The sequence below is a fragment of the Nanorana parkeri genome, unplaced genomic scaffold (assembly GCF_000935625.1).
Source record: "Nanorana parkeri isolate BGI_ZX_2015 unplaced genomic scaffold, ASM93562v1 scaffold1872, whole genome shotgun sequence".
NCBI lineage: Eukaryota > Metazoa > Chordata > Amphibia > Anura > Dicroglossidae > Nanorana > Nanorana parkeri.
The window spans coordinates 1-12,504 of NW_017308140.1; the positions used below are offsets into that span (position 1 = coordinate 1).

A 12,504-nucleotide genomic window follows, 5' to 3' on the forward strand; every position below is an offset into this window, starting at 1 on the left:
TCCATGCATTCTGCCATTTAGCTCACTTTCAAATTGCCTATTTTGGTCTAGATTTTGAAATTCGCCTACCAGTTCCCCGGCAATTCAATTGGCCCACTATTTGAAAAATAATGTGGAGAAAAAATGTCTGTGACACAAGAATGTCTATGCAGGTGGGGCATGAGGGAGGGACTTGTATATGGGCGGATCACAAGGGGGCCCCATAATCTTGTATTGCCAGGGGGGCCTATGTGTTGTCAGTCCGCCCCTGGAACCAGCCCTAATTCGTGGGAGGGTCATCCATTATAATCACCTGCTACACTCTAAGTGTTGTAATGAGGAAAAATGCAGTGTCTGCATCCCTTTAGACAAGCTTAGAGTATGCCAAAAAATAATAATTCCTAGTCCAGAGAATGCCTAAATTCTATTTGTATCATAGTGAAGACCTCTGGGAAACTACATTTCTGGGCATTTAGTACACCAATGGTGTATATAACGCCTCCAGATTGCCATATTGCATGGCATTTTTGGACAGTTTTAAACTAGAGGTAGGAGCTGTGGGGAAGTATCAGTAAGTTGGGGAGGGGGCCTTATAACAAACATTGTCACTTTGCCTGAATGGCACCCCAATGCACTAGTACAGTAGCAAGTGATTTTCTTGCACTGCATCGCAGCACACATGCCGTACATTGTGGTGCACTGTGTTGTAAGAAATTATTATGGCAGCCTATTCAAAAAAGTTTGGATTACGTGTGCCTTAATGTGTTTCTGGCAATGCACCACAGCCAGGGGAGTAGATAAGGGGGGATAGGGGGGTTAACCCCCCCCCCCCCCCTCCCCAGAGTGTCCAGGCAGTAGAAGTAGTGAGGGGGGGCAAAGGAGGGCATGTGCTCCCGGGGCGCTAGTCTGAAGAAAATCCAGAGACAGACATGGAACATGCCCGTCTAAAGGGATGCCGAGGATGTCCTGTTTAATAAAACAACAGTGATTTCGGATCGATAATCGGCGGGTGTATGGGCACCTTTACACTGACGCCGATGTTTTATCAAACAGGACATCCCCGGCATCCCTTCAGACGTACATGTGCCTGCCTGGCCCTGGATGATCTGTACATGCCTCAGTGCGGGCTCTGCAGGAGGCAGGGTGTATTTTCAGTGACCAGGATCAGAAGGCTGCACGGAGACTGATCCTGGTCACTGGAAATGTGTCTGCGTTCCGGGTGAGGGCGATCGCACTGCGGGCACGGGGCGTGGCTGTAGTGCCACGCCCCCCTCCCACTCCTGAATGCAGGGAGGCTTGTGTTCCAGTGCATTCCAGAGGCCGAACGCTCCGGAACGCAGCCTTTGTGGTGTGAACTGGCCCTTAGGAATGCAATGGACTCAGGACTTAGGAACACACAAGGCAGGTAGCCGGACGGCTTTTGTTCCAGTGCATTCCAAAGGCCTAACGCTCTGGAACGCGGGCTTTGTGGTGTGAACTGGCCCTAAGCCTAGAGTCCAGTGCGTACCTATGTCCAGAGTCAATTGTGTTCCTAAGTCCAGAGTCTTGTGCGCTCCTAAGTCCAGAGTCCAGTACACTCCTAAATCCAGAGTCCAGTGCGCTCCTAAGTCCAGAGTCCAGTGCGTTCTTATGTCCAGAGTCCAGTGTGTTCATATGTCCAGAGTTCAGTGCGTTTCAGAGTCCAGAGTCTGTACTGGAGGGCAGGCTCACCAAGAGAACCTGTCACATCCGAATGCCATCACACAGGGGCTTGTTATCCCATGTGTGAAAGCAATAAAGTTAAGTGGGAAAAAAGTAAAAAATAATAAAAGAAATTAAAATGAAAAAAAAGATACAAAGTTAAAAAAGCCCACCTGAGACCCCCCGCAGCCTACCTGGGACTCCCCACAGCAATCCTGAGACTCTACACAGCCATCCTGAGACTCTACACAGCCCACCTGAGACTCTAGACAGCCATCCTGAGACTCTGCACAGGCCACCTGAGACCCCATACAGCATTCCTGAGACTCCGCACAGCCATCCTGAGACTCTACACAGCCCTCCTGAGACCCTGGAGACATCAGGCCACCACCCTGGAGCAACACAGAGTATGTAGCTTTATATTATTCTGCATTGCTACATAATGTTTTGCTGGAATTTGTAGTCCTCTATAGCTGGTTGGTATTCTGCATTGCTGTATAATTTATTACTATGTGGTGGGCCTCCATGGTGGATCAGTGGCTTTAGACCCGCCTCTGTGCTTCTTTTGGTGCGGCAGCACCCCTCCCGATCCACCATGGAGTGTAGGCTTTAAAAGTGGTTCTAAACCCTCCCGTTTTTTGCCTATATCTACTGCTATCAAGCAAACAGTTAAAAAAAACCCGCTAAAACAGCGGTTTAAACTTACCTTTTTTTTTTTGCACGCTCCCGCCCGAGAAAACAAAACTGTTCGGGCGGCCGCAACGCATCTTGCGCATTTCGGATTCTCGGCCGGGAGACCAGCAGAGACGCAAGGTAAGTGTATGGACGCGTGCACCCGCATGCAGACACCGCTGGATCGGAGAGACAGAGCAGTCAGCGCTGGATCGGAGAGCCGCCGCACCATCAGAATAAGAGACATCATTTAAGGTAAGTGCTAACATTAACATGGGGGGGAGGGAAAACAAATTTGACTTTAATGTCACATTAAATCACTCAAGTCTCTCCTCCATGACAGATTAGAAGGGGTACGGCCGGGAAAATAGAAGCAAGCCCAGAAGTGGCTCCTAAATTAACAAAGCAGCACTGGAGTATGAGGCGCTAATGAAAGACTTGCCCTGAGCACCTCATGACCTTGCTACGCCTCTGTGTTGTGGTCCCATAATTGCATAAAGCATATCTAAGTTACCCAGGCCAGTAGAGTGTATAATAATGATATGTAATGACTGCATGGACCCTCACAATCACAATCCGTGTCCAGGTGTGAACTTTCTTCTTCAATATGTTTTATTAGTTTTACAAAGTGTAAGACATATAAACATTGTCCAATAACAGATGTATAAGGGAGCAATGTGTTGCCTAAGCATCAGGCGCCATATAACAATAAACTTAACAGTTAAGGGAGGGATCAGGTGGGGGTGGGGAGTAAGGTTGGCTGCCGCTGATACTCTTAGTAGCATGTGGTTATGCGATTGTTTTGGAAAGAGAAATTTTAGCTATTGGAGGAGAGGCCTGTGTGGCGGGTCTGTAGAGGCCTGAGTGCAGCTTGATTCGTGTCAGGACTAACTTGCTGGGGGGGTGAGGGAAAGGAAGGAGAGGAGGAGAATAAAGGCAGTGGGAGGTAAAGAGGAGAAGGGAAGAGTAGAAGATGTAAGGGGTGGTGACTACCGCCCGAGTGCTATGGCGCAATGGGTGCCTATCGAATGACGTTTCGTGTTGCTGGGTCAAGAGTGGATAGGAAGATGGCAGACCATGGGTCCCATATGGTATGGAATTTCCGGCTGGTGTCCATTAGTATCCTAAAGAGATGCTCGTTAACAAAAAATCCTTGTACTCGTTGTTGAAATTCAGAATAAGGAATGGCCTGTTTTTTCCATGAGTGAGCTATAGTTTGCTTAGCTGCTAAGAATATGTAGTTAGCCAGTTGCCATTGGGGCTGTGTAAGTTGTGGGATTTGAACATAGAGTAAGGCCTGCCAGGGATCTTTTGGTATGAATATGTTGAAGATGGAATGGAGGAGTCTGTAAATTTTAGTCCAGAACCGGGCCACGAAGGGGCATGTCCACCAGATATGCATAACATTGCCCACGGCCTGGCATCCTCTGAAGCAGGTGTTAGAGCAGGTCGGGTGGAGGTGACAGAGGCGGGAGGGCACAGGGTACCACATAGAAAGCATCTTATAGGCAGCTTCCTGGGTGGAGATGTTGCGAGAGCACCTGGAGACCGCGTCCCAAATCGTCCTTTAATGTGTTTGGATATATGTAATGTGTGTAATGCAATTGTCATATAATGTATACAGGTGGATCAAAATGTACGTTATGTGTGTGTAGGTGTAATGTGTGTTTGCAGGGGGAGTTGCTCGTGTAATGATTTTGTTTTTACTTTGGTTGCAATTTATATACTGAACATGAGAATTGTCAAACCTAGTAACATTAGCTCTGACAGGTCATCTTTGGGAAAATATCTAATAGACCCCTGATGTTTTCATGTAGAGGTGAAAGAAGAGGACTGTCAGGGTTTCTTAGCCTTCCTTGTCCAGTTGAGCTACAGCCTGTCTTCTGTTGCAGTGTGTCTGGCACTGTTCGTTCCTCTTTGGTGCCCTCTTATGACCAAACCCATAAACATCATAATTCTGCAACTACCGACAAACTTCTGGCAACTCCCTGTCTCAGAGTGATGATACAACACCAGTTCACTATTTAACTATGAGCTTGTCCAATTAGTCTTCGCCCTTGCGTGTGTTCAGATCTACCAAGTGCTCTGCTGTTGTTCTTGTTCTCTGTGTATGATTCTGACTCTAGCTGACTGATCTCCTGGTACCTGACTCTAACCATTGTTTCTGTTCAACCTGCTCTCAGTGTTCCCTGACCTGGTTTGACTGACTACCCGCTTTGGAATCTGTCCTCTGGCTTGACACAGACGACGACCTGGTCTTTCTCCATTGTTTTTTGACATTTTTGCTGATTTTTATTTTCAATAAACTCCTTTAATTTTTTAAACTAACCTTTAAGTTTTTGTCTGATATCTTGGTTCCGTGATAAGCACACAAAGTTCTAGGACATCTACTCTGCTGCTACTCTAAAATGCATTGAACGCAAAAATGCTCACTATTGAGCATTTTCACGTTAATTTCCAAAAACTGTTTACTAATCTCGCCACTAAGCAGCCTAAACAAAAGCCTGTCTCATTACCGGTAGCAGCAGCGGTTAGCTACAGGCAATGTGGATGGGCTACAAACACTGGCAACTGTCACTTAACTTAAGAATGAACCAGGTAGGGAATTTGTGTGTACATCCCCTCAGGCTCTGTCCACTCTGCCACGTCAGGACTGCAACCCACTTCACTTAATACAAGAGGGGACCTGATAGGGAATATTGTAAATACCTCCCCTTTCTCCACAACCTCCGGGCAGCAAAAAACTAATGGGCAAACCTGTTGGGAAACTACAGGGCCATGAGAAGGACAGAAGGGGCTGCACAGTAGGGGGCACACTGGTTACAATGTAATGTAACCGGCAGAGTAGCACAGGGAGGAGAACAAGTAGGGACATTTGCTGCAGCTTTGTGGATGTGATCAACAGACATTCGGCTGACAGATCACATTCAAAGAGCCTGGAGGCAAAAAAGCAGGAGCCGCCATGTTCACATGCGTTGTGGATGTGATGAGCGGCTTGTTAGTAACCATGAGCTTACAGCCTTATAAAATGCAGTGGAGGGTTACTGTGTTAGCCAGCTTACATCCCTGGCAGTTAAAGGGATACCGAGTATAGTTTTATTGATTGGTGTCAAAACACAAAATTTATTTAAATGAGATCCAATGTTCTATGGCAATAAACATAAAAACATTCAAGAGGGTGAATACTTTTTATAGGGGCTGTATTTATATAAATATGACATTGTTTAATAATTGGTTTATGCATCATGGTTATACCTGAGCCCATGCTCAGAGAATTCCTTAAGATCATCATCACTCACTGCTCACCTACCTGTACTGGATATCTCTGGCCTCTTTGCATGAGACAAAGTGCTGTTTGGGAAGAGGGTATGAGCAGGGAGGGGGCAGAGAGAGGGAGTCGTTCTGAATGGAAAAAAAAAATCACAAAATGACACAAAATAAAAAACAAAATACAAATAAAACAAAACAAAACACGAACACATAAAATACCAGTAAGACAAGGTAACAAAAAGGTGACTGAGCTTTGTCTGGTTACTGTGCAGTTAAGAGCAGAATTACATAAAAGTACACACACTATTGTTAGTCCCAGTTCTACCTGGTGAGTAGAGTCGCTTAACACTTACCTCTTGCAGCTGCATCTGCACCTTGTTAAATGCTCTCAGCCAGTTTGACTTGGCCCTTGACATTCCCGTGGTCTCATCCCTACAAATATGTGAGGACACAAGGAATGTAATAATACCGGAGAAGATGTTTGATGTAAACTGTAATGTAATTAGGGCAATAGCATTTTTTAAAGAAATTACTTCAGTGATAGATTCCATGCGCACACTATGCTGTTTTTAAAAAAACTTTAAATTTTTTTGTTTGATGGACATTGGGCTATAGACAACATTACAAACATCTGTGCTGTTTGATAGAGCAATACAAAAGTTCAGTAGAAAAGCATGTGCAAATTTATGTAGTTTATATTTTGTTGTGAGCTAATATTTTCATATTTTCTTTTAAAAGGAATATGTCAGAAAGCTATATACCTGTCTCAGAATCAGGCATTATTTGACTCACGGGTCACATATTAGTTATAGGTCTGTGAAGATGAGGCTATTTACATTCACTGCAAATTATGTCACTGATCCAGAGTTAGTACACAGTCTGTGAATGAGAGAATGATCGCTTCCATCAGAGACTTCTGAGACAGGCAATTAGGTTTGTGACAGATTCCTTTTGAGTCTTCACACTTCAACCCAAACTAGTTGTACTGTGAAGATATTTAAAAAAACTGTAGGATAGAAATATGGTACATGTTCTCGGCTCTCATCCCTATGCATCCTTTATTACCTGGTGAGTCACCAACCCAGATCAAGCATGTGCAAATCAGGCATTGGTACGTCTGATAAGCATACACTTGTTCCTGGATGGTGGCTCACCAAGAAATACAGAAGGAATAATGACAGACCAAGGCCTTCTTAGGGATGTAAATTAGATCCATGAGCACCAACCCTAAGACAGCAAGCATTTGTGTGTAGCCAAATAGTCTAAATTCTATTGGTGGAAGCAATGAAATACAAATAAGTTTTGTTTTGTATGTTCATAAAAGTATATTCATTTTTACTCATATTATTTGTTATCTTTAGTGTGCAGAACTCATCCCAGACAGTTTTTTTCCTTCTCACCTGTCCAGTAAAGGCCCTAGCGGGACTACCGGTGCTGCCTCACTCTCTGGTGTAGCCTCTGGGGTCTTCTCTTTTTGAATTGGAATTTCTGGGGGTGTTTTCTCCTTACTCTCTCCAGATACGTACAATGTGTCCTCAAGCTCATATCCTAATTTTTCACCTTCATCTTCTCTTGGAACCTCATCATCATAAAGATCTCTGTCAGAAAGCTGCTCCCTGCTGTCAGGGTAGCCACCTTCATCATCATCTTCTTCACTGTACCCTTCAGGGCCCTCATCTCCTTCCCAGTTTGGAGAATCCTTTTGGTAGCTGACAGAACTATGGCAGGAGTGATAAGAGTCTCTGTCCCGCTCTTCCTCTATTTCAGAACCCTGAAGGCTGTCATTTTCGGGGTCAAAATCATCACTTAGTTGTGTAGAATCTCGGCTAAGTTCCCCAGAGGAGGCATATCGACTGCTTCCAGTAGGACTAGAGAGATTAAAACATGGAGCAGAAGATCGAAAGCAGAAAAGTAAAATAATTAAAGTACATCTCCCATCTGTCTTAGTTACACTCAGACGCACAGCAAATATCAAACTGACCAAAAATACATAGGTTTTTTTCTGGTATTTAGTCAATTCAAAATTCCAATAAAATTCAATGACAATACATAATTACATAGAGATATTTATCAGTGTACTGTTTTGTGTAACTAAAAAAAAAGCTCCACCTGTGTTGGTAAAATGCAATGTTGTTGGGATCAAAAATAACTTAATACGACACTCCGTCATAATCTAAGGAAAAATATACGTGTCCCACCATACAGTTCAGCAGAATACCCTTTAAATTATAAACCAGCAAAATATTTTAAGAGCTGATAAATACCAATAAATATAGAGTATTGATCTGCAATTATTCCCTGCATGTTTAAATGTAATTACTGTTGAATGGCTTACTAACTATGCTTTAGAGCTATCCCAGGCATTTATTTAAAGGTTTGCCTTCTTTCCTTGAGACTGTATACTTTAAGTTCCTGTTGCCTCTCTTGATATGTTTTATCCATCAGGCCTTGTAACATTTTCATTGCCCCTCTCTGGACTTGTTCATACAAGCAAGAATAAACTGTTATAGGAAAGGATTTTCTGGTAAATACCCTTTCTCTTTCAGAATTCATTGGTGGATACAGCAGACCACTGGAATATCCATAAGCAGTCCCAAGCAAAAAGCTGGAAAAAAACTTTCACACTTTACAGGCAAATGGCAGCACTGTAAAGTTCTACACTTTGCACAACTTGCGCAACCTTCCAACCAAAGGAGATCTTGGCTGAGAATGCAACATCCACATGAAGATCTAATGTGAACTGAGGATCAGGTGCAATCTCTGAATAACGGGAGATTGCACAGTGTGAAATGGAAGCGGCCAAGGCCTTGCTAGAGGAAAGATCACTGGATCAGGGAAGGAAGTATGTTTTATTCCAGGTGGACTGCACTTGGAAGGGTGGGGAATTATATTACGTTGTCACATACATCTTGGAGGATAGGAGGGTTTATCTGCATGACTACACACAGGCCTCAAGCTAATGTATAGTGAGAACAGACCAACATGTGTTATCTATTATTATTATTATTATTACTAATTATTACTAATGTAGATTCAACATTTGATTTGATATCCAAAGCACTGTCAATGCACATGTTTGAGCCTGTATTATGCATGTATGTCTTTCTAAAAATTACATAGACATTTTCACTTGAGCCAATGTGCATGTGCAGAATTCATAAACAAGTGAATAGAATTACTGTTAATTCTCACCGAGTTTACCCTTAGTAAATCAGACTCCATATGTGTATATATTAAAGCAAAACTTGCTTTGACAAAGGACATTGTTCTAAAGGCAAACCCATCATGCAGGTCATACAGGACAATATTTGCTGTGTGCATTTTTTTGTGAGATATATGTACAAACATGCATAAACGCTGATGTGTATACATGTATACCTATAACGTGTAAGAATGGTGCATTGGGTTACTGTGCTCTTCTTATTTTTAGAGGTCTTGCAAGGAAGTGCTGCACCACCTATCTGAATTTTATGTGCATCTAGAATTTTAGCAATGGCTAGACTGGTAATGTCCCTGCAGGGTAAATACATTAGCCATCAAGAAAACTGATAGGGATAAGCAAAATTAGATCACTGAAATTTATACAGTTTTGAAAAATAAGACTATCATACCACCTCGTAGAAATAGTGAAAAAAATATATATGTTGCCCATTCCAACATTTACATTTCACTCAAATTTTCAAATTTCCACTGGTATAATCACCTCTGAATCTTATTTTACAGGACTGGTACCAACATATTTAGTAAACGGGCTAGTTCAGTTCGACTCAATAACCCATCATGTAACAAATTTTAGTAGTATTTTATAACTACAGCAACATGTTAATAACTGACAAATCACAGTTTATAAACACATGCAAAATAATCTTGGAGTGGGTTATAGAGGATCCAGCTGTATTCTTTATGATATGTAAAATATATATGTGAAATATAATTACATTTCTAAGTATAGTTATAACTCTGTATTAGTTGTCTTTTTATTTTATAAATTTGCAAAGTATCACACAAAACTGAACAGTGGAGCCCATATACCATAACATGTAGAAAAATTATCATTAATTTAAAAAACAAAATGGATCATACACTGACCCCAACAGGAAAACCTGAAAGCGCGCATGCAGACAAATATACAAATACACACCCCATGACAGGCCAAGAATTACTTAAAAATGTTCTGAAAATTTAAGGTTGAACCTCATGTACTGTACTGCAATGTTAGGATTATAAAATAAACTACTTAGTTACTTATGTTATACTAAGCGAATTGTGTTTTGTTGTAATTTTATCAAGCATTTCACTACATTTATTAGGTAGCCTGAATTTGCTCACTCTCACACAACAGCACCAATAGGCTCAGCCACGTATCAGAAAGGACGAGCCATAGGGATTCCAGGTATCACCTACAGCCTCACTGAAGGAGAAATCTAAACAGTTTTAAAAGACAGGGGAAGGACACATCTCAGTCTAGTTTAGTTTAAATGACTATAAAATTAATTTCAGTGAAAACACCCCTCCTACTTGGGACATTTGTCATGTCAAAGTATGCATTAGCAAAAATGTTGCCCATATAGTTATACAATTGCACAGATTCTAGAAGTATGATGAACACAGAAAATCCATTAGGAAACAAAAGCCTGAGATAGAAAACCCCGGATTTAAAAGAAAATCTTAATAAAAATAGTCATGGGCAACAGTCCTTTACAGTATACAAGTATATTGCAAGTACACGTGACAAAATATAGGAAGATGTGTGCAAAATAATACAGTTTTTCCGGGGAAAATATAACTTATACTGTATTTAATATTATGTTAAATAAGTTGGACCTATACCTGCAAAATATGACTCTCTCTTCCTTTCAGCAAGGTGAACAAGGTCTTCCTTTATTTATGCTCCTCAGTGTTTTACTGCAGTTATAACACTAAAAAGTAAACTGAGCAATTTTCACTCTCTTCCTAAACTTAATAATGTCTGGGAGAATAAACTGCTTTGGCAGATTCCCAAGTTTTGTGGTTATGTATAATTTTTTATTGTAGGTGTTCTCTGTATGATAAAACATTTATGAGATTAAATTCACTAATATAATAATGAGACAACATGAGTAGTTTTGACAGCTGCAATTACAGATTTCAACCGGAGTGTTGCCTGCTAGTAAAACCTGGTACATTGGTTTTCTGAAAAACCATTGTTTCTAAAAGCTTGAACCTCAGTCCACAACCAAGGCAAAAGGCCTGGTCCCCAAGAGCAGTCCTTCTTAAAGTGTGGGTTGCGACCCCATATGGGGTCCCGCAAGTGAACAGGTGGGGTCACGATCTGAATCTTGTTTCGAGCACAGGCCTGCCTGGCCGTACCCCCTTGATGGCGGTCCTGGCCGGGGAGGCCTGGGCTCGAAACAAGATTTTTTTTGTTTTTGTTTAATGTGCTGTGTAGACATGTTCTCTGGTTTCCTGCTCTGTGCCCTGGTTTAGTAACACACACATACACACAAACACCCACACACACACACACGCACGCACACACGCACACACGTGGTTTAGCATTACCACTGTCCACATACTTGTCACCTGCAGTGGTCACTATGGAGACCTAGCAATCAAAATGGCATGTACTGAAACAAAGCTCTCCTGGGTTCCTTTTTTTTTCTGATCTATAACATGATGCAAAGTCTAAGGGAAAACTGGGTGGACTCACTCCACACCAGGTACCACTCTGCTTGCTTCTCAGGTCTCCTTGGGGTATGAGGTTTTATAGCATTATACAGCACTCCTGTAATGTCCTTACCGACCGCGAGCCGTCTGCGTCCCAGCGTGGAACGCATCGGCCGCGTCACGTGGGGCGCTTCCCCCCCTGAAGGGGAGGTTCCATGCGTTCCACCGTGGATCGCGGAAGTGACAGCACGCTCCACGGCTCGACTTCCGCGTACTATATAAGGGTCACATGAACGCTGTGAGAGCGTTCCACTATTGGGTTTGATGCCCCACCGACGCCAGGAGCCTCAAAACCCCCTCTGCACTCCAGGATCTCCAGCTACCTTGCACCAGCCACCTCCACTTCATCCTCAGGAGACTCGGGGACCCAGCCCCAAAGCGCAAGTATTGTACCTGGTGGGGGAATGACATTTAGCCTGCTGGATTGACTGAGTATCTTTCTCTATGGAACTGTGATTGATGTTATCTGCTTAAACCTGGCTAAATCCTGAACCTACTGCTATCTGACACTGATCATCCTCCCATAACTCAGAACTGTTACTATTATCCATTGCCGTTTCTTTTGATGCATATAGACCCAACTGGGTTATGAATTGAATAACCAATAGTAGGTCACTCCTTATAGTTTTCTTTTGTCGCAGATGATGCATGAACCCCTCACTCTCTGTCAAGATTGAGAGAGACGCCTGGGGTTCTAGCCTGATTGCCATACCCAACACTATTTCTTGACTTGATCCGCAGCTGTGATCCACTCACCTCTCATAACCCAAGGGCACATTACAACTCCATGGACTCTGTAGCCCCCAGACAGATAGGTAAACAGAAGCAGGGAAGATATGACCTCAGAGTAGGGTTACCACATGTCTGGGATTCACCCGGACAGTCCGGTTTTTGAGTCCTGTGTCCGGGTTCCAGGCCAGCTGACACCCTGACACAAGCTACTAAGTCCCGATACCACCACATATTCCTGTGAGCCGTGGGCACCTGTAAACCGGCACCGGCTCGCAAATCTCCTCCTCTGTCATCCTGACAGCACCCTGCCCACCTCTAGACCCCTGGTGAGACACCGCACAGCCCACACAGCACTCCTGAAAGCCTGCATAGCCCACCTGAGACCCCGCACAGCCACCTTTGAGTCCGCATAGCCCTGGTGAGAGCCTGCACAAGCCACCCTGGAGACATCAGGGTGCCACCCCA

General features: G+C 43.2%; 1 protein-coding gene across 1 annotated transcript in view; it reads right to left on the minus strand.

Annotated features, from left to right (window-relative positions):
* Positions 1–5,954: 5,954 nt before the first annotated feature.
* LOC108799984 (protein unc-13 homolog A-like) overlaps positions 5,955–12,504 on the minus strand; it is a gene marked incomplete at its 3' end in the record, with an annotated part of 40,394 nt that continues 33,844 nt past the window's right edge. Inside the window, exons 11-12 of the mRNA XM_018571937.1 lie at positions 7,002–7,469; positions 5,955–6,033 (exon numbers count right to left, since the gene is read on the minus strand). Of these exons, the coding sequence (XP_018427439.1) occupies positions 5,955–6,033; positions 7,002–7,469 (547 nt within the window). The remainder of the gene's footprint in view (positions 6,034–7,001; positions 7,470–12,504) is intronic.